Here is a 22,970-nt window from a genome sequence, read left to right as displayed (position 1 = left end):
TTTTTTTATACTGTCATATCCTATAGTTATTTTGAACCTCCAAATGTAGGATCTGACATTTTGAAAGAATTGTTTAACCGGATCTTAGTTTTAAAATCTTATTTGGAATAACTGTTGTTACAATCAGTTTATGTTTTCTCTCATTAATGAGGGAAGGGAGGATTGGGAAAGAAATAATCCTGAAAGGGGGGCACAAATCATTTTCATCTGTTGTATGTTAGCAGATTTGAAATTGAGTGGTTTAAAAATGGTGCCAGGAACCTGATTTCTAAACTGGTTCCACATCCTGTTTCTTCTTCTTTTTTCTTTTTCTTTTTTTATTCTATTGTTTATACTGTTACAGATGACCCTTCCTCCTTACCCCCTTTCTTATTGAAGTTAAGAAGAAACATTGACTGGAGAGCCACTTCCTGTATATAACTTTCTTTTTGCCATTCTCTGAGCTTGTGGCCTGCATTTGACACATTTTGCCTCAAATCTAGTAGTTACGTGTTTCTTGAGTTCCAAAGATTTTAAAACATTCACCTCTTTGATGTTAATAAAAAATATCAAATATTATTTTATTAAATTAAATATATTTTCTTTAAAGAGGTTTTGTGTATTTTAGGGAATTCTCTAATATTTAGGAAAATAAATCCAAAACTGAACAAAAAAATTGATTGAAAGGATAGCACCATTTTTATGTAACTCTTGCTTTTTTCTGTTGTTTAAAAAAAAGTAAAGAATAAATAAGAGTGAAAGATGGTTTAAAAAAATAAAAAGGTGACTTAAGAACATTAGAATGGTATAAACTGGGATGAAAATATTAGAAAAGCAATGATTTAAGAATGACAGTGGTGAAAGACTAAAAGCAGAGAGGAAGTTCAACTAAAAATATCAGAAATAGAAAGGATTGTAAGTTTAAATGGAGGATAGATTGGGATAATCTGTTTTAAAATGTAGATCCAGTAACAAATTAAAATATGGAATACAAAAAAATGCAAAATTAAACTATAGCAAAAAGCATTTAAGAATGGGTTAAGGGAAGACCCAAGATGGTGGAGGAGTAAGGGGAAGCTACACTAAACTCTCCTCACAGGATCAAACTGGAATTACAGCTAAATTATAAAAAAGTCATCCTGAATAACCAGCTGAGCACTAGCTAAAGAGAAGCCTTACAACCAAGGACTTACATTACCAGAATGAGACTGGTAAAATGTGGTGAGGCACGAGAGGACTGGCTGAGCTTCCGTGGGCAGCAGCTGAAGTTCCAGCAGTCTGGTGGGGTTCCCCCTGAGAAGTGTGGGGTCTTCATTCCTAAGCTGGAGCACCAGAACCTGGAAAGGAACCCAAATAACATCAGGCCGTGAAAATCAGTGGGGTTTCTGTCTACCAGGGAGAGATGGCAAGAGACACAAAGAGCTGCTTTAAGGGCCAGCTCACAAAATATAATTTGTAGCCATTTACTCTGGGCTCCTGCAGAGGAAAGGCAGAGCAGTCAGAGCCACATGAGGAGAGTGTAGGGTTGGTGGCTTCGAAGACAGATCTGAAGGGTCAGTCACCAGGATCCTTGTGTTCAGTTACTCCTCATACTGTGGAAGCCATCTTTCTCTGGCAGACCACTCTCCTTTTGGCATTAGCCTGGGAAAAAGCAAGAGCCCCACCCTGTGGAGCTTAAGTTCGGCTACTAAAGAGTACAACTGGAGGCACTTTCATGAATAAGACCAACAGAAAGCCTGCAGATGGAAGTGGATGTCTGGGAGCTTTAGGACTTTAGCCCCCAGGCCCTGTGCTGATAAAAGCTGGCCTATGTCTGGAGCTTCGTTCTTTCTGCACACAGCTGGGCCTGTAAGAAGGAGTCACAAGCTGTGGATCACTGATAGCTCCAAATGGGTTGCCCACAGCCAGTCACAGGCAGCATCTGGCATAGGTTTGCACTATAGTCTTTGCATTTCTACTTAATACATAAGAACAAACACAAAGAGGCAGCCAAAATGAGAAGACAAAGAAACAGGCCCCAAATGAAAGAACAAGAGAATTCTCCAGAAGAACAAAGTGAAATGGAGGCAAGCAATTTATTAGATACGGAATTCCAAGTAATGATTATAAGGATGCTCAACAACATGAAAAAAGACATACAAACCATTAAAAAAGGACAAGTCAGAAATAAAGAATGCAGTATATGAAATAATACACTGGAAGGAATAAACAGGTTAGATGAAGCAGAGGATCAAATCAGTAATTTGGAAAACAAGGTAAAAAAAAAAACAACAGGCCAAGCAGACCAAAAAGAAAAAAGAATTTTTTAAAACAGGGGCATTTAAGGGACCTTTGGGACAACATAAAGTGTAATATCATTCACAGGGGGTTACCAGAGGGAGAAGAGAGTGAGCAAGGGATGGAGAACCTATTTGAAGAGATGATTACTGAAAATTTTCTAACCTGGTGGAAGAAAGACAAACATCTAGCAAGTGCTAAGTCTCAAACAAGATGGACCCAAAGACGCCCACACCAGAACACATGGCAGAGCTTAAAGACAAGGAAAGAATCTTAAAAGCAGCAAGAGAAAAGCAGTTACAGTGTTGTTAATTCATTTTGGAAGTCATGACGGGTGCTGAAACCAACGGGTACAGAACGGTGAAGCATTTTCTCTTGCAGGATGGTATCATGGCTCATAAAAGTTCTAGCAAATGTGATAAGTCCCGAGCAAACACCAAGTGCTGGAACATTTTTTTTCTCATCAGAATTTGACTAATATAAGGATTGACAAGTTCTGAGGCCAACAAGTACTGAGCAATGACTGTAGTTACCTACAAGGGATCTCTCTTAAGACTGTCACTTGATTTCTCAACAAAAACATTTCAGGCCGAAAGGGATTGGCATGAAATATTCAAGGTGATAAAAAGCAAGGACCTACAGCCAAGGCAACTTAACCCAGCAAGGCTATCATTTAAAACTGAAGGAGAAATAGCCCTGGCTGGTGTAGCCCAAATGGATTGAATCCTGGCCTGTGAATCAAAGCATCACCAGTTATTCGAGTCTCAATCAGGGCACATGCCTGCGTTGCAGGCCAGGTCCCCAGTATAGGACCTGTGACAGGCAACCACACACTGATGTTTCTCTCTCTTTCTCCCTTCCTTCCCCTCTCTCTAAAAATAAATGAAATCTTTTTTTAAAATTGATGGAAAAATAAAGAGCTTCCCAGACAAGAAGAAGCTAAAGGAATTTGTTCCCACTAAACCAGTATTGCAATATACGTTAAAGGGGTTTCATTAAGAAGAAGAAAAAGGAAAAGGAAATAACAGAGGAAAATAGTTAAATAACATGGCAATAAATATGTATCTATCATTAATCACTTTAAATATAAAGGCTTAAATGCTGCAATCAAAAGACATATGGTAACTGAATGGATTTGAAAACAAGACCCATATATATGTGGGTACCTACCTCAGAACAAAAGATACACCCGAACTCAAAGTGAAGCGATGGAGAAAGATACCTCATGCATATAGAAAGGGGAAAAAGCTGGGGTAGCAATACTTGTATCTGACAAAATAGACTTTAATACTAAGGCTGTAGTAAGAAACAAATAAGGATACTACATAATGATAAAGGGAACAATCTAACAAGAGGATATAACCCTGGTAATCATTTACGCACCCAGCATAGGAGCACCTAACTATGTAAAGCAAATGTTGATGGACATAAAGGGAGAGATAGTCAAATACAATCATAGGAGAGGATTTTAACACCCCATTGACTTCAATGGATAGATCTTCAAGACAGAAAATCAAGGAGACAGAGGCCTTAAATTACACACTAGATTAAATGTATTTAATTTATATCTTCAAAGTATTTCACCCCAAAACAGCAGGATATAGTCCTTTCAAGTGCACATGGAACATTTTCTAGGGTAGACCACACATTAGGGCACAAAACAAGTCTCAGTAAGTTTAAGAAGACTGAAATCATATCAGCATCTTCTTTGACATTAATATGACACTAGACATCAATCATAAGAAGAAAACTGAAAAATACACAGAGATATGGAAGCTAAATAACATTTATTAAACAGTGAATAGGTTGACAATGACATCAAGGAAGAAGTTAAAAAACACCTTGAAACAAATGAAAATGAGACTACAACAACCCAAAATCTGTGGGACACAGTGAAAGCAACCTTAAGAGGAAAATTCATAGCATTTACAGGTGTATCTTGAGAAACAAGATAAAGCTCAAATAAACAATCTAACTTTACACCTAAAGGAACTTGAAAAAGAACAACAAACCAAGCCCAATGTGAGTAGAAGAAAGGAAATAATAATAGAGATCAGAACAGGTATAAATGAGAATCTAAAAAGCAATACATGAGATTAATGAATTCAGCAGTTAGTTCTGTGAAAAGATAAACCAGATTGACAAACCTTGGACCAGACTCATCAAGAAAAAATTGATAGAACCCAAATAAATACAATCAGAAATGAAAGAGGAATTTTATGCAGCAGAAAGAAGGAAGGAGCTCCTACCCTTTGTGACAGTATGGATGGAACTGGAAAGCATTATGCTAAGCAAAATAAGCCAGGCAGTGAAAGACAAATACCATATGATCTTACCTTTAACAGGAACCTAAACAACAAAACAAACAAGCAAAATATAACCTAAGACACTGAAATAGAGAACCAGGCTGACAGTGACCAGATGAGAGAGGGGAGGGAATTTTTCAGGGGGAAAGGGCAAGGGTATACAGGAACAAGTATAAAGACACATGTACGAAAACTAGGTGGGGTGGAAATGAGAGGGAGGTGGGGAGGGATGGGTGGGTGGACTGGGATGGGAGTAAAGGACAGAAAACTGTACTTGAACAATGATTAAAATTTAAAAAAAGAAATGAAAGAGGAGAAATAACCACTGACACCAAAGAAATACAAAGGATTGTAAGAAAATACTAGATACAACTATATGTCAAGTAGTTGGAAACCTGGACATAATGGATAAATCCTAGACACTTACAATCTTCTAGAGCTGAATCAGAAAGAATCAGAGAATCTGAATAGATAGATTACACCTAGAGAAATTGAAGCAGTAATCAAAAAACTCCCAACAAACAAAAGCTCTGGACCAGATGGCTTCACAGATGAATTTTATCAACATTCAGAGAAGTAATACTTCTCTTTCTGAAACTATTCCAAAAAATTCAAGAGGATGGAAGACCTTCAAGCTGATTTTATGAGGCCAACGTTATCCTAATTCCAAAACCAGATAAAGAGACTACAAAGAAAGAAAATTATAGGCCAATGAACATCCCTGATGAACATAGATGCTACAGTCAACAAAATATTAGCAAACCAAATACAGCATACATCAAAAGATATACACCTTGATCAATTGGAGTTTAATTCTGGAAATGCAAGGGTGCTATAACATTCACAAATCAATAAATAATGATAACATAAAATGAAGAATAAAAACCACATGAACACATCGGTAGATGCAGAAAAGGCATTTGATAAAATCTAGCACCCATATATAAAAAACTCTCAGCAAAGTGGGAACTTACCTAAACATAATAAAGGCCATATATTATAAACCCAATTATATTACAAGTGTTGCCCTTAAGATCAGGAACAAGACAGAGATGTCTGCTTTTACCTCTTATTCAGCATAGTACTCAAAATCCTAACCACAACAATAAGATAAGAAGAAGAAATGGCATCCAAATTAGAAAGGAAGAAGTGAAACTATCATTATTTGCAGAGAACATGATACTGTACATAGAGAACCCTAAAGATTCCACCAAGAAACTACTAGTACTGATAAATGAAATAAGTAGCAGGATACAAAATTAGTATCCAGGAATCAGTTGTATTTTTAAATGCCTGTAATGAACTATCAGAAAGGGAAATTAAGAAAATAGTCCCATTCACAAATGCCTCAAAAAGAATAAAATACCTAGGAAAAAACTTTAACCAAGGATTTAAAAAACCTATACTCAGAAAATTATAAGAAACTGAAGAAAGAAATTTAAGAAGATAGAAATAAGTGGAAGCACATGCTGTGTTTATGGACAGGAAGAATTAACATCACTCAGGTGTCCATGCTCCCTAATGCAATCTATAGATTCATTGCATTTAATATCAAGATACTATGATGTATTTCACAGAACAGGAACAAGTAGTTCAAAAATTTCTGTGGAACCAAGAAGACCCACAGTGATCTTGAGAAAGAACAAAGGTGGAGGAATCACACTACCTAATATCAAACCAAAATATAAGGTCATAGTAACAAAAAGAGCAGGGTATTTGCATTAAAACTGTTCCATCTTACATAGATCAGTGGAACAAAATACCCCAGAAATAAACCAATGCCTTTATAGTCAATATTTGATGAGGAAGTAAACACATACAGTGGGCTAAAGACAGTGTATTCAATGAACTATTTTGGGAAAATTGGACAGAGAGATGCAGAAAAATGAAACTAGACCACCTTCTTATGCCACACACACAAGAATAAACTCGAAATAGATTAAAAACTTAATTGTTAGACTCAAAACCATGAAAGTCCTAGAATAAAACATGGGAAATAAAATCTCAGACATTATTCATAGCATTACTTTTTCCAGTATATGTCCTCAGACAAGGTAAATAAAAGAAAAAATAAATGGGACATCAAACTAAAGAGTTTTTGCACAGCAAAGGAAACCATCAAGAAAATAAAGACAGGTGGGCTTGGATGGGGGTAAAAGGCATAAAACTGTACTAGGACAACAATTAAAATAAAAGAAAAAAGATTTTAAAAAAGAAATTAAGAAAGATACAAATAAAAGAAAAAGACAACCCACTGAATGGGAGAACATATTCAACAATGATGTATTTGACAAGGGGTTAATATCCAAAGTTTATAAAACTCAACACCAAAATACCCAAACAATCCAATTAATAAATGGACAAAGGACCTGAATAGACACTTCTCCAAAGTGGACACACAGATGGCCAATAGACATATGCGAAGGTGCTCAACATCACTAATCAGAAATGCAAACATAATTTCTGTTTTCTCATTTTGGTGAATGAAAGGTCCACCCAAAATCTCATTCAAAGCCTGTATTAACAAGGTTCTCTTAAAAAATTTGAAATTACTGCTCAGATTCAGTCATGTGATTTGATCTACCGTTGTGTATATTATTTTAAACTATAATTATCACAGGATAATCTTGTTGCAAAACTCTAAAGAAGTGACCTAAGAATTTTTATTTCATTGCATTGAAAGATATGCCAACATTAACAGCAAAAACAAAGAATATACATTTTTATCATAGTAATACGTGATCCACCATCATTCTTGTCATAAAGGGACTTTCTTTTTCCTCATAAGGAAGGAGAATGGGTTATAATTTAACTTTAAGACTTCATTCAGGAAGATGTGTTAGTAGGAGGGCATTGGACTAAGTGTTTTATTCTTAAGTATAATTTTTCTCTTAGGTTAATTGGACTCCTGAGATTAATAAAGAACACTTGCTACAAGGACTGCTTCCTGATGTACAAGTACCAACATCTGTAAAAGATATGCGCTATTGCCAGGTTTCATTTCAGGATGATCATGTGTCTTTGGAAAGTGCATTTACAGTAAGGTTTGTGTGAATATTATATGTGGAAGTATTTCAAATTTCAGCATATGACAACAAACATACTTTTCTCAAATGCACGTATGTAAAAATTGTTTTTATATGTAGAAAGTATCACAATTGTTATGAAATATGGTAGGTTGTCTTTGTAATAAAGTTTCACTGGAGATATGATTACTTCTTAATATCACTGTAACCCTTTGTTTAATTTGGCCTCTATATCCCTAAGAACAGGACCTTTCATTAAAGGAAAGTCCTCCAAGTCCTCCTACTGCAAGCAACTGTGAAAACACCTGCAGAATGACAGACATGAAACATATAAAATATACAATGTAATCAGTCAATGTGTTGTTCACAAGGAAAACTTCTTTCATTAGTTAGTGATGATTTTCAAAGCTAAGTCCAGCCAGACCCAATATATAGAACTGATAGAAAAGGGGAAAGCAGGTAAATATACTAAAAAACTTATCAGCCTGGCCTGTCAATTCCTTGGCCACCTTTTTTCCAGTACCTACCCTCTTCACTTTTAATTCCTCTACCCATTTTCATACTATTTCCAACACTTAAAATAGCTCCATATTTGAGGTAAAATTTTTAGATCTACTACTTTCCCACTATAGCCAGATCTCTTGGTGAGTATTCTTACTATCTTTCCTTCAGTGCTCTCGTTATAATTTCTTTTTAATCCAGCATAGATACTATGATTTAACACTCATATAATTTTTTGACAGTATTCTCTACTATCTTTGCAAGCTTTTTTTCTCTTTACTCTTGGGTTAATAGTGATGTTCTATAAAGACATAAGTTGTATTTAAGTTTTAGAAACTGAATGATATATCTTTAGCATAGTGAAGCTACTTTAATTTCTTTTCTACAACTAATGGTGTGACTATAACCTTTTAAATTGGGAACCAATTTCAGACCTCTGCCTGATGAACCTAAACATCTAAAGTGCGAGTTAAGAGGAGGAAAAACAGTACAGATGGGCCAAGAACTTCAAGGGGAAATAGGTTAGTATGTCTTGCTTTTTTTCTTTAAAATACTTATATAATATGTAATTATGTTCATGTTTCGACATATATAATTTGAAAGGAAAGCTTTGAGTTTATATACAATTATTGGTTTAAAATCCATTGTCAAAAGATTGAAGTATTTTCACTATTTTTGCTGATGTAACTGAAATCAGTTTGGCAAAAATAGTTTCTTGGAAAAATGTTGGTTTTTGCTAGAAGTTATAATAGCTAATATTAAAAGTATAAGGTAAATCTGTCAGTGGTGCATATGTCTCCTATATTTCTCATGTATTTAGAACAGTGATTTTCAACCTATATCATGACACACAAACTAATTACTAAAATTTTGCAGCACACCAAAAAAATACACATTTTGCCAATCTCACATAAAAATAGGAATAGTTTTTACTGATTTACAAAAAAAATACTAATAGTAATTACCCACCATTTTTGCTCCAAAGTCACTTAAAACAAAACAAAACAAACAAAAACACAGATGCCTATACTTATGTATAAGGATTTCTGGTACCAAGAATTGGTCAGATACAACCTTATTATGTGATGTGATCAGTAAGATGCAACTCTAATATGACCTTTATATTTATGGTTCAAGACAGGGCATTCACACTGGATGGCTACTGTTGTGTTGGCTGTTGTCATTGTTTTTATTTGACAATCTAAGAGAAAAGAGGTCAGGGACCCTGACTAAATACACAGATATTGACACGTTTTAAAAATTCTCGTGGCATACCAGCGTGTTTGTGGCGCATTTGTTGAAAATCACTGATCTAGAATATTACTAAATTATATTTTTCCGATTTTTATGGTAAAAATCTGGTTAACATCAGCATTATTTTAAATATATAAATGCAAATATACTGGTGTATATTCTTGATATTTTTGTACCAGTTATAAGAGAAGTCAATATAATGAATTTTTCAAAAACACAAAAGAGAACAGTTAGAGTGAGTTTCTAAGCATAATTTTACTGAAGTATAAAAATGTGTTTATAGATAATTTGTATCTTTTATTAAAAGATAACAGTTTAAAATTAAACATTCCTTTTAGTTGTAATAGTTACAGATCAGTATGGAAATCAGATTCAAGCATTTTCACCAAGTTCTTTATCTTCCTTGGGAATTGCTGGTAATGGACTTGATAACTCACAGTTGAAAACTACCTTTCAGGTATGGCTGCTTTTCATAACAGTTGACTTATGCCATTCATTTATACACATAACAAAATTTGGGGAAAGCTAAAATAACTAAAGTTTTATTTCAGTCTTTCTAATGAAAAATCATAAAACATTACAGAAACTTGTTATTAAAATTTTTGAACATATGCAAAAAATAGAATAGTGTAATTCCCATGTTCCCATCACTCAGCTTCAATTGTCATTACTTCCCCCTATATCATATCATCTTTAAGCAAATTCCATACATCATTTCATTCGTAAATGCTCTGATATGCATATAAGGGCAGTTTTTCATGCAGTTATTTAAATAAAATTTCTTAGTGCTCACAGCATGCATTATTGTAATTGTGAAAGTTTATAACTATGTAGTTAATTGAGATTAGTTTGAAAAATAAGAATTTTGGTGCAATTATTTTAGTTTAAAACAAGCAGACATGATGTATTTATTCTATTTGAAGAGATCAAAGACAGCTTTTGGGTAAAGGAGATGATGGGAGTTCAACCTTTAAGAAATCTGCCAGGCCAAAGTAGGTGAAAGAGGAGGAACTCTTAGGCCAAAATAAAGCTGAAATCATTTAGAGCATTTAATCCTTTTATAAAACTCTTCTTCCAGCCTGTAAACCAAAGAGTGATCGGTTCATTCCCAGTCAGGGTATAAGTCTGGGTTGCCTGCCAGGTCCCCAGTAAGGGGCGTGTGACAGGCAACTGCACATTGATGTTTCCCTTCTCTTCCTATCTTCTCTGTCTAAAAGTAAATAAATAAAAATCTTTTTAAAAAATAAACTAGCTTTCTATTTAAAAAAAATAAAAAACTTCTTTTCCTTTTAGAGCCTCCATTATAGTTTTTGCCTGACAGAAAAATTGTAAGAATAGCTTCTTTGTTGTCTTCCTAATTAGTTTCTATTTCCATTAATCTGTTGTGCTGTTATTTTTAAGTCCTCAGAACACTACTTTCACTAAATCTTAGCATTGCTGAAGAACTTTTAATGATGTTTTGTTCACTGTACAAAGACAGGGTTTGCTCTTTGACCTTCAGGTTCTTCAATTATCAAGCTTTTCCATGTGTGTAAATGAAATAAAATAACTGTGCTCCTGCTTTTATGAATGAACCATCTGTCTCCTACCACTTTACACACAGACTTCCATATTCTTTCACTAACTGGTCCTAAACTCTAATGTTTCCCTACACTTTTAGTTGTATTAGATACCCATCAGCATATAAACATGCTATGTCTCTCATCTTAAAAAATACCCCCACTCTGGCTGGTGTGGCTCAGTGGATTGAATGCCGGCCTGCAAACCACTGGTTCAATTCCCAGTCAGGGTACATGCCTGGGTTACAGGCCAGATCCCTAGTAGGGGCTACACGAGAGGCAACCATACATTCAAATTTCTCTCCATTGTCTTTGCTTTCCCCTCTCTCTAAAAATAAATAAAACCTCTAAAAAACACTCTCTCCCCCGAGAAAACACCCACCCCAAAACTTTCTCTGGCTCTGAATCCCTGTCAGTCTACTACCCTGTTTCTCTCTTTTTATAGTATAACTCCTTGGGAGGATTGTATATATTGTCTGTTTTCACATTCCCAGGCAGGCCCCACTCAGCAAGTTTTTTTCTGCCCTATTCCACTTGACAGAATTCATTGTCTATTTTCAGTTTTTGCCTTATGCCATCTATCAGACCTGTTAGCATTTTCCATTATAAATTTAGACTCCATCACTTTAGTATAGCCCAAAACACTCAGTAGTATTTTATGACAGCATTATCTCGCATCTTTCTCTTCCCATAGTTCAATATTCACTAACCAAGTAGACTTTCTTCCTATGTCATTTTACAGCTAATATACTGTCTTGACTCACTTTCAAACAACATAGTCTACCCCTAGTCTCTGAAGGGAGAAAAGAGCTTTTTACTTTTTTTAATAAAAAGTCATTTTCATATGTCATTGTTTCTTAAAATCATTCTCATTTCCACATCTACATAAAATTACTGTTCTGAAGTACTTTGATAATTTCAACATTAGACCTCAGAGAGTGCTTTTAAGAACTCTATGTTTAATTTTTTCTGTACTTATCTATAATTTGTAAAGGCATATACAGATCTCATTTTTAAGATTTGAATTAAAATCAGAATAACTTCCAACATGACAAAGAAATCACTTCTTCAAAAGGGCTTTTGGTGTTTCACTATTGAATGTGAAATTCTAGGTTAACTTTACATATTTTTGAACTTTCAATATAGTTTACTAATAAATATTTAATTGTTTTTCAAATATTGAAAAATTCCCACTGCACTCATTGGGGTTTAGAGAGAGATTAATGTTGATTGTTTTGAAATGTCTTCTTACAGAAAATATTCTATAAACAGTTGTTTCCAAACAGAAAACAAAGTTTTAATACTGATTTTTAAAATCTGTTGAATTTGTCCTTAGTGGAAATTTAAGATGATCAAATCATTAAAGGTCATTATTAAAATGCAGATACTACAGTGCTTGTGCCAGTATGGAATTTGTTTATATAATTCAATCACATCCAAAAATTATAACCTTGTTTTATTGATTACCATTAATATGTGTTAAGTATTCTAAGTACCAGAGATTGAGCAGTGACAAATCAAAGTCCCTGCCTTTTTAGAGATCACATTGTAATGTGGAGAGCATGCAACAGGTGAAACATGAGTGACAAGAAAAACAAAGCATGGTAAAGGCATAAGAGTGCCATTATATAGAGTAGTCAGGGAAGACCCCTCTGAATAAGATATGCTATATGCAGGAACTGAAAGAAAAGCCATGTAGATATCTGGTAAAGAATGCTACAAGTGGAGGAAAAGAGCAAGTGCAAAGGGTATTAGGCAAGAACCTGCTTGGCTATATGGGAACAGAAATGAGACAGTTAACAAGAACCTATATGTACGACCCATGGACATGAACTAAAGCGGGGGAGTGCAGGTGGGAGTGGGTGTGCAGGGTGGAGGATAATAAATGGGGCAGAAATGGAACAACTAATAGGATAGCCAATAAAATATATTCTTTTTTTTAAAAGGAGACAGTTAAGTGCAGATATGAGGGAAATTAGAAACAGTAAGGTAAAACGACATAGTCAGATTTTTTACATCTCTTCCTTACAAATAAGAAATTCAGTTTCTCCACTGAAGGAGAGAGAATTCATAGTATGCCAATATTGACATATGTGCAAGTTATTTGCTGCTGTTTTACCCAGAAACACATCTCCCTATCTTTTTTTCAATGTACTTGTTTTCCTCACTAGGAAAATTCACAGAGTATAAGTGTAAGAGGCATCAAATTTATGCCAGGTCCTCCTGGAAATAAGGATCTTTGTTTTACTTGGCGTGAGTTTTCTGACTTTATTCGAGTGCAGCTAATTTCTGGGCCACCAGCTAAACTTCTCTTTGTAGACTGGCCAGAAGTAAAGGAGGTAAGTAACTTTTTTACTTGATAGAAACAATATAACCTGGCTTATTTTTTTCAGCTTGTCAGTGGATCAAAGTAGATACATTTTGTTATTGAAGTAACAACAAATAACAATAGTAATAACAAAAGGACACAGTAGTGATTCTTTTTTTAAATTTTTTTATCATTTTTTTATTAATGTTCCAGTACAGTTGACTCCATTTTACTGCCACCACTTTCCCCTGTCCCAGCCACCCCCACCTCCCACCCTCAGTCCTACCCTCCCTTTGTCTTTGTCCATGGGCCCTTTATACATGTTCTTTGACAACCTTTTCCCATCTTTCCCGTGTTATTTCCCTCCCCCCTCCTCTCTGGTTACTGTCAGTTCTTAATTTCAATGTCTCTCGTCATATTTTGTTTGCTTGTTTGTTTTGTTGATTAGGTTCCACTTATAGGTGAGATCATATTTGTCTTTCATCGCCTGGCTTACTTCACTTAGCATAATGCTCTCCAGTTCCATCCATGCTGTCGCAAAGGGTAGGAGCTCCTTTTTTCTGCTGCGTAGTATTCCATTGTGTAAATGTACCGCAGTTTTTTGGTCCACCCATTTACTGATGGGCACCTAGGCTGCTACTAGCACTTGGCTATTGTAAATTGTGCTGCTATGAACATTGGAGTGCATAGGTTCTTTTGAATTGGTGTTTCAGGATTCTTAGGGTATAATCCCAACAGTGGAATTGCCAGGTCAAAAGGCAGTTCCATTTTCAGTTTTCTGAGGCAATTCCATACTGTTTTCCATAGTGGCTGCACTGGTCTGTATTCCCACCAACAGTGCACTAGGGTTCCCTTTTCCTCCACATCCTCTCTAACACTTGTTTATTGATTTGTTTATGATGGCCATTCTAGCCAGTGTGAGATGGTATCTCATTGTGGTTTTAATTTGCATCTCTCTGATGTCTAATGATGCTGAGCATCTTTTCATATGTCTCTGGGCTCTCCGTATGTCCTTCTTAGAGAAATGTCTGTTCAGGTCCTTTGCCCATTTTTTAATTAGGTGGTTTGTCTTCCTGGAGTGGAGTTGTGTGAGTTCTTTATATATTTTGGAGATCAAACCCTTGTCTGAGGTATCACTGGCAAATATATTTCCCATACCATTGGTTCCCTTTTCATTTTGCTAATGTTTTCTCTAGCTGTGCAGAAGTTTTTTTTATTTTGATGAGATCCTATTTGTTTATTTTTTCCTTTATGTCCTTGCTCAAGGGGACATATCAGTGAAAATATTGCTGTGTGGAATATCTGAGATTTTCCTGCTTATGTTCTCCTCTGGGACTTTTATGGTATCATGACTTATATTTAAGTCTTTTATCCATCTTAAGTTTATTTTGGTGTGTGGTGGAAGTTGGTGGTCAATTTTCATTTCTTTGCATGTAGCTGTCCAGATCTCCCAGTACCATTTATTGAAGAGGCTGTTTTTACTCCATTTTATGCTTCTGCCTCCTTTGTTGAATATTAATTAACCATAGAGACTTGGGTTTATTTCTGGGCTGTCTGTTCTGTTCCATTGGTCCATGTGCCTGTTTTTATGCCGGTACCAGGCTGTTTTGATTACAGTGGCCTTGTAGTATAGTTTAGTGTCAGGTATTGTGATCCCTCCTACTTTATTCTTCTTTCTCAAAATTGCAGCAGCTATTCGGCGTTGTTTATGGTTCCATATAAATTCTTGAAGTGTTTGTTCTATGTCTGTGAAATAAACTATTGGTACTTTAATAGGTATTGCATTGAATGTGTAAATTGCTTTGGGTAGTATGGACATTTTCTTGATGTTAATTCTTCCAGTCCATGAACATGGTATATGCTTCCATTTATTTGTGTTTTCCTTAATTTTTTTCTTCAGTGTTGTGTAGTTTTCTGAGTAAAGACCTTTACCTCCTTGGTTAGGTTTATTCCTAGGTACTTTTTTTTGTTGCTATAGCAAATGTGATTTTTTCCCTGATTTCTGTTTCTGATATTTCGTTGTTGGTGTACAAAAATGCCTTCAGTTTCTGAATATTTACTTTGTATTTCACTGTTTGCTGAATTTACTTATTAGGTTGGGTAGTTTTTTGGTAGAGTCTGCAGGGTTTTCTATGCACATTATCATGCAATTTACAAACAATGACAGTTTTATTTCCTCCTTTCCAATTTGGATGCCTTTTATTTCTTTTTCTTGTCTGATTGGTGTTGCTAGGACTTCCAATACTATGTTGAATAGAAGTGGGGAAAGTGGACATTCTTGTCTTGTTCCTGATCTTAGTGGGAAAGCTTTTAGTTTTTGCCCATTGAGTATGATGTTGGCTGTAGGTCTCTCATATATGGCCTTTATTATGTTGAGGGATGCTCCCTGTGTTCCCACTTTGCTGAGTGTTTTTATCATAAATGGGTGCTGTACCTTATCAAATGCTTTTTCTGCATCTATTGTATGAACATGTGATCTTTATTTTTCCTTTTGTTTTTGTGATGTGTTATGTGTATTAATTTGGGAGTACTGTACCATCCTTGTATCCCTGGGATGAATCCCACTTGATCATGGTGTATGATCTTTTTAATGTATTGCTGGATGCGCTTTGCCAATATTTTGTTTAGGATTTTAGTGTCTATGTTCATCAGTGATATTGGCCTGAAGTTTTCTTTCTTTGTTGTGTCTTTGTCTGGTTTGGGGATTAGGATGATGCTGGCTTCATAAAACGAGCTTGGGAGTCTTCCGTCCTCTTGGATATTTTGGAAAAGTCTCTGTAGGGTACGGGTTAGCTCTTCCTTAACTGTTTTGTAGAATTCTCCTGTGAAACCATCAGGTCTAGGGCTTTTGTGTGCTGAGAATTTTTTGATTACTGCTTTGATTTCATCTGTTATTGGTCTATTCAGGCTTTCTGCTTCATTCAGTTTTGGGACATTACAATTTTCTAGAAATGTGCCCATTTCACTTAGGTTTTCAAATTTCTTGGCATATAGTTCTTTGAAGTAATTTCTTACAATCCTTTGTATTTCTGTGGTATTGGTTGTAATCTCTCCTCTTTCATTTCTAATTGTATTTATTTGGGTCCTCTTTTTTTTTTTCTTGATGAGCCTGCTTAAAGGCTTGTTGATGTTGTTTATTTTTTTAAAGAACCAGCTCCTGGATTTATGGATCCATAGAATTGTTCCTTTAGTCTCTATATCATTCATTTCTGCTCTTAGTTATTTCCTTCCTTCTGCTTGCTCTGGGCTGTCTTTGTTGTTACTCCAGTTGTAGATGTAGGGTTAGGTTGTTTATTTGAAATGTTTCTATCCTTTTTATGTGGGCCTGTATTGCTATGAACCTCTCAAGACTAGGACCCAAAGTAAAATGATTCTTAGTACTTCAGTATTTAATTCATCACTGTGTCCTTGTTTGTTAAAAAAAAATGTAATAATTCTAATTCTGAAGATGTTATAGATATTTTCAAGCATGCATAAAAGTCAAGGTAGTAAAAAGAAGCTATATTTACAACAGTTACTGATTTTTGCCTATTGTTTTTTCATTGTTCTCTCTTAGTGACTTAAAATTTTTTTTGCCGGAGTTTTAAAATATATACCAGATATCAAGTCATTATACCCATAAAAACTTAAATATGCTTTCCTGTGCACATAGTTAAGTCTTAAATACTAATTCTGCAAATCTGTTACTTTTGTTGAATTTTTACTAAAACTTTAGAATTTTAATTTTGATATGTTTAGATTCTGGCATTTACTTACAGTATAGCAGGGCACCTATTGGTATGATAGCTTACATTTTTTCTAAAGGAAAATAAACATGACCATGGTACTAGATGAAACTATGCTACTGAAGGAGTAGATGGTCTAGGAAGAGTTTACATACCTGTCCCTAGTTTCAGATTATTCTTTTTGATTTGTGAGTTAAAAAACAACAGATAAACTAGTGTATGAAAGGTTTCTTGCTTGACAGTGTTTCCTTTGATATATCCAGTATTAATAGGTCAGCAGGCAAACTCCCAGAATTATGCAGGCCTTACATAAAGTAAGGGGAAAGCAAGAAATGTTTTAAACAAATAAGACAATGTAGTTCTATTTAACTAAAGGCTAAAAAAGTATATTACTGCTTCATGTAGAATGACAGAGGTCTGAAAATTTATAGAGGAGCTAAACTATAAACAACCAATGCTAAATCCGGGAACCTAATGTAAGCTTCTCTTTTTTTTGAAGTCATTCTGATATGTAACTTTTAGGAATATGTTAGAAGCCAATAATATCAAATGCTGTTTTTCCTTTTATCAAATTAGTAATCATTACTTTGAGGATGGTTAGTGATAGTATAATTGACTTTTAAAAGTATTGTAATTGATGAAAGAAGCCATTTGTGAATAGAACTGAGACTTTATGATCATTTTATAAGTATACAAATAGTATTCAAATAGTTTGCAACATGTTTTATTTCTTCTTAAAGTATTTTTATCTGTGTCAGTCTATTCCAGTGATTAATGGAAGAGAATTACAGAATCCTCTCATTGTTCAACTTTGTGATCAGTGGGATAATCCAGCACCTGTACCACAGGTTAAAATAAATGTCATAAAACCTAGCAATTTAAAGGTAGGTTTTAAGTGTCCTTAAATAATTTTCACTTAAAATAATGGATTTCATTCTTAATATGAATGTCTCTAGGTGTCACATTCTTTTAAATACAGTCTGTATAGTTTTTATTATTACTTAGTTTAAATCAACCTAGAGATTTTTTCATAAATATTTTGAAATAAAGTTTACATCTTCACGTAGTGTAATGGGGCAATGTGCTTTGATTATGACTATTTCATGTGTACTAATACCAGTGTTTGGATTTCAGGTTAGGATGAATAGGTAACACTGACAATTTATGACTGAAGGGCAGATATACTGACCTGCAGTATGGGTTAAGAAACAGTTATTTATTGAGGACACTTGCAAGCTGGGGGAAGCAAAAAAAAAAAAACAAAACCATGTGAGTTACCTACAAGGGCCTGGGCATAGCTGCTAGAACTTTCCTGGATTTTGTTCTAGGGTATGAGACAAGCATGAATATGGCCTTGTAATGTTTGAAGGCAAACATAGCGCTGGACATCAGGAAGCCCAAGACATGGGCTTGTTTTCATAGTAAAGTAGTCAGGGTTAGAGATCTTAATCCTGTTGAAAAGATTACGATATTGCTGTTATACAGCCTGAAATAGATTTGCTTCTCTGGCTTAGCAACAAGGATTTAGGACCCAGATGGAATGCTTTGAGAAAAATGGGTTGAGAGAGAATGGATCAGAGGGTAAATGTCTCAGGACTTGATCATTTCACTCACTCCTTATATTTGCCTCATCAACTCTTGCTTTTTTTTTTCCTTCCTGTACCATAGCTATTGATTTTTTTTTTTGGTTCTATTAAGTAAAAGTAAATATCAGGGTTTAGGAGTGTGATTTTTCTGCTACTACAGTTTACAGATTCACTTTTGTTTTAGTTTTTCCCCTCATCTGAGGACACTTTTTGATTTTAGAGAGAAGGGAAGGAAGGGGGAGAGAGAGAAAGAGAAACATCGATCAGTTGCCTCTCCTGTGCTCCCTGACCAGGAAATAAACCCACAACCTAGACATGTGTCCTGACCAGGAATCAAACCAGTGACCTTTTGGTTTACAGAACCACGCCCCAACCAATTCAGCCATGCCAGCTGGGGCAATTCAGTATTGTTCTTAATGTTTGTTTCTAGGAGAGTTTAAGTGATTCTTTTTCTACCCCAAGAGTGTGATTCTAGTTTCTAGAGAAGCATTTTCAAAATGCCAAGAGTCTTTTTTATAACCAGTGATTAGGAAATGTGGCTACTGATTCTTAATCACTTGAAAGTGAAAGTGTGGTTAACACTAATGAAGGTATTATTGCAAGATTTAGGAGCATACTTGAGTAAACAAAGAGAAAGATGAAGTAACAGCGGGCATAGTATTACGATGCCTTGCATTTTGTGTGTGTGTTTGTGTGTGTATTTATATTCATTTCTCCCATGCTGTGCTGCAGAACCCCAGTTTTGGAATGTACGGTGTTTGTGAAATTAAAAAAATTGTATATGTCAGAAGTGTGTGCAACTATAAGTTTTTAAACAGTAACAGAGGAAAATAATTTGCTCTCTAGAATTTTCTAATTACCATTTTATTTTGTTTTGTTTTTAGCTCACTCCTTCAAACCAACAGCATAAAACAGATGAAAGGGGCAGGGCTAATTTGGGAGTATTCAGTGTTTATGCCCCTAGGTAAGAACCAAGAGTTTAATATTGTTAGTATTATTAGAGACTGGTTTTCCTTATAACTTGATGGAGTTACAAGCTAACTAGCCTTCTATTTAGTGTTAGGCAGGTGATAGAATGGGCAAGAGTAGTTTCCTAAATGAGTTAAACTTTGTATAAACTCTCAGAATTTTTAGATTATAACTAATGCAATTTGGACCCTTCCCCAACCCCCCATTTTTTTTCTTGTTAGAGGAGAACATACTATTCAAGTGAAAGCCATCTATAACAAGAATACCATAGAAGGACCTATAATTAAGTTAATGATTCTTCCAGACCCTGAGAAGCCCATTCGTCTCAACGTTAAATATGACAAGGATGCTTCCTTTTTGGCAGGGGGTACTTTTACTGGTGAGTAATTTATAGTTTTTAAATAAATGTGTAGTGATAATTTGCATTTTTCATTAGCAGAATAAATTATTTATTTTAGATGTTTAAAATGATAAAAAAATCAAATATGGAATAACCTTTTTAAATGACAAGGAAAGTAAATTTGACTTAGCTATGTCTTCTCTCACCCTTATAGCCTGCATTCCTTTAATGGTATAAAATGAACTGCAAGTTCATACATAAACTGATACCCTAAGGTAATTCATTTTGCAAAAGAAATATGAACTGCTAAATGGGGGGAACTGTGGGGTCTCTGTCTACTAAATGTATTGCAATGTTATCTTAAACAAAATAGAACCAGGATTAACTTAATTTGTATGGAAATATATCACATCAGAATTTATGATGAAAGATATTTCAGAACAACCAACATTTACTAAATACATGTTGTATCTAGCCACTATAAACATTACTGCAACTCTTAGTTGCAGTAATGAATATAAGAGCGTTCAATGAGTTCAGCTAATATATGAGGTTGGCCAAAAAGTCTGTTACGTTTTTTTCTGTAAAATAAAAGACGCATGTTTCATTTTCACTAATAACTTTATTGATTTGGATATTTCAAGTATGTCAGGTATTCCTTGCTATTGACTTCTAGTGGATAGAGGTCAGGAGTGCTGCTAAACATCTTCCAATGCCAAAAACAGCCCCATAGCAAAGAATTATTTGGCCAGAATGTCAGTAGAACCAAGAAACTTTGCAAACCACTTTTGACACATTTGATCAGTCACAGAACCTTCTCTATACACTGCACAAATCTTTTTTTGCATTTCAGTTGCATTTTTACCTTTTTTTGAAATGATAAAGCATAATACATTGAAAATGTTGAATATCTTCTGTCTTCAATATTAAAATGGTTGCACAGAAATTCACCAATTTTGGTAAGTTTTTTTTAAATACACACTGATATGACAGCTGTCATAATAGAATCTAACAAAATTGTTTTTAATGAAGTTAAAGACAACTAAGCATTGCTAGAACCATTGTTCAAAAGGAACCAAATGAACTTTTTGGCCAACACAATAGAAGATAATCAAGTAAGCAAATAATTTCACTGTAGTGTAGCAGGTGCCAGTTCAATAGGAAATATATTTGCTTTACATAGGTAATTTTCTTGAAGACTTTTGTTTTTTTGAAGGGATGAATTCTTATACATAGATATAAGTAGTTAAAATAAGCAAACCAAAAAGTTTAGATTCAGAAATTAACAATTTTTAATAATTAACAATTTTTAATAACAGTACATACAAGGTCTGGCAGAAGTAATGCCTGCTTGAGCATGGTTGGTAGGGTAATGATATGGGTGTAATAATCTATAGTTTTAATTTGAACACTTCACCTAAAATGTCATACATATGCTGTGCTTGAGTGTGATATTGTTATGTTACAGAATTACATGTTTATGATTTGTAATAGAAGATTTTGTAATAAAAAAGGGGTATTATTTATGCTGGACCCCATATATACATAGCTTTTATATTCAAGCGTTTGAAATCTGTTTGGGGAGATAAGACCTATTTCCTGTGATTAAAAAACTATATATAACATGACAAATGAATGTTGTAAATGATAAACTTAAGGGAAGTATTATGTGTAATAATAGTTAGCTACTGTATGCTATTGAAAATCATAAGAGAAAAGAAACATTGTATTCTTGGAATACATAAAGCATATGTATGGATTTATGACCAGTTGCCCAAAATCTAGGTTGCTGAATATCTGCATGACAGTCTTTTTGGTCTTGCATGATAGAACTTACAGCATGGCAAACTATGAAAATAAGACAAGGAACTATTAATAACAAAGCTGTATGTATGATTTCTGGGAAACATTTAGCACCAGAATTGTCTGTCATGATTAGCAAGTTTTATAGACAAATTGTTAGAGAATGCTGATTAAAGAATAGTGTTATTTTCTTCATCAGAATGTTATTAACATTTTAACAAGTTGTTTACTTTGACATTTAAGCATACTTTGTTTTATTGAGTCTCTCAAATATTACTTTCTTACAAATTAAAGGTTTGTGGCAACCTGTGTTAAGCAGGTCTCTGGGCACCATTTTTCAACAGGCTAATTAAAATTATAAACATTGTTTTTTTAGACATAATACTATTGCACACTTAATAAGACTACAGTACAGTACAGAAATAACTTTTATATGCCCAGGAAACCAAAAAATGTGTGGTAACTTGCTTTATTGTGGTGGTCTGGAACCAAACCTGCAATATCTCCAAGGTATGCCTGTGTAGTAAGTCCTCACTTAACATCATCAGTAGGTTCTGCAGCTTTAAGTGAAATGACATATAACAAAACCATATTTACTATAGGCTAATTTATATAAATAAGAACAAGAGTTAAGTTACTGGATGTCTTATCAACATTATAATATATAGACAGTGCTGAGCCAAATGATATTATTTGAGGAACTGTTACGCAAATATTTAGCCAAATCCATTAATTGAACTATAAAGAAGATAATTTTTTAATGTTTACCATGACAGATTTTATGATTACTGTTATTTCTGAAGATGATAGTATCATTAAAAATATTAATCCAGCACGTATTTCCATGAAAATGTGGAAGCTCTCTAATAATGGGAACCGACCATCAGCAAACGTAAGTCCTGGAAAGCATTTTAGAAGTTAAAAATAGCTCTTAAATTTAACTTAAAAAAATACAATGTGTATATACTGAAGAACTAGAAATTAATCTACTCTATTACTTTGGATTTAAAAAATATATCAGAGTATGTTTCAAAATTGTGTTGATGCTATTGAAAAGAGCAGTCTACATTGTTATATTTCTAAAGTTTTAAGATACTTTTATACTATAAAATTATCTTGTCTAAAGGGTAGGGGCACAAAGCAAAAATCATTAAATATAACTGAGAGATAATATACAAAATGAGATAGTAGAGATGTGATTAATAGAATTACATGTTAGAGAAGGGGAATAGAGTGGTGAGAACAATTTGAGGGTCTAAAGCAGCATAGTCCAATAGAAATATAAATCATACATATTTAAAATTTCCTGGTAGCCAAATTAAAGTGTAGAAAGAGCT

At 34.3% G+C, this 22,970-nt stretch overlaps 1 protein-coding gene across 1 annotated transcript in view; it reads left to right on the top strand.

Annotated features, from left to right (window-relative positions):
- Positions 1–22,970, top strand: part of SMCHD1 (structural maintenance of chromosomes flexible hinge domain containing 1) — a 143,484-nt gene that overhangs the window by 68,643 nt on the left and 51,871 nt on the right. Inside the window, exons 26-33 of the mRNA XM_045849828.1 lie at positions 7,458–7,606; positions 8,522–8,610; positions 9,682–9,800; positions 13,074–13,241; positions 17,694–17,819; positions 19,406–19,485; positions 19,712–19,869; positions 22,410–22,525. Coding sequence (XP_045705784.1) covers positions 7,458–7,606; positions 8,522–8,610; positions 9,682–9,800; positions 13,074–13,241; positions 17,694–17,819; positions 19,406–19,485; positions 19,712–19,869; positions 22,410–22,525 — 1,005 coding nt within the window. The remainder of the gene's footprint in view (positions 1–7,457; positions 7,607–8,521; positions 8,611–9,681; positions 9,801–13,073; positions 13,242–17,693; positions 17,820–19,405; positions 19,486–19,711; positions 19,870–22,409; positions 22,526–22,970) is intronic.

Source organism: Phyllostomus hastatus, unplaced genomic scaffold, assembly GCF_019186645.2.
Source record: "Phyllostomus hastatus isolate PE091 unplaced genomic scaffold, TTU_PhHast_1.1 phas_contig_80, whole genome shotgun sequence".
NCBI lineage: Eukaryota > Metazoa > Chordata > Mammalia > Chiroptera > Phyllostomidae > Phyllostomus > Phyllostomus hastatus.
Note: the sequence above shows the minus strand (reverse complement) of the source record. Positions and strands in the feature narration are given on the sequence as shown.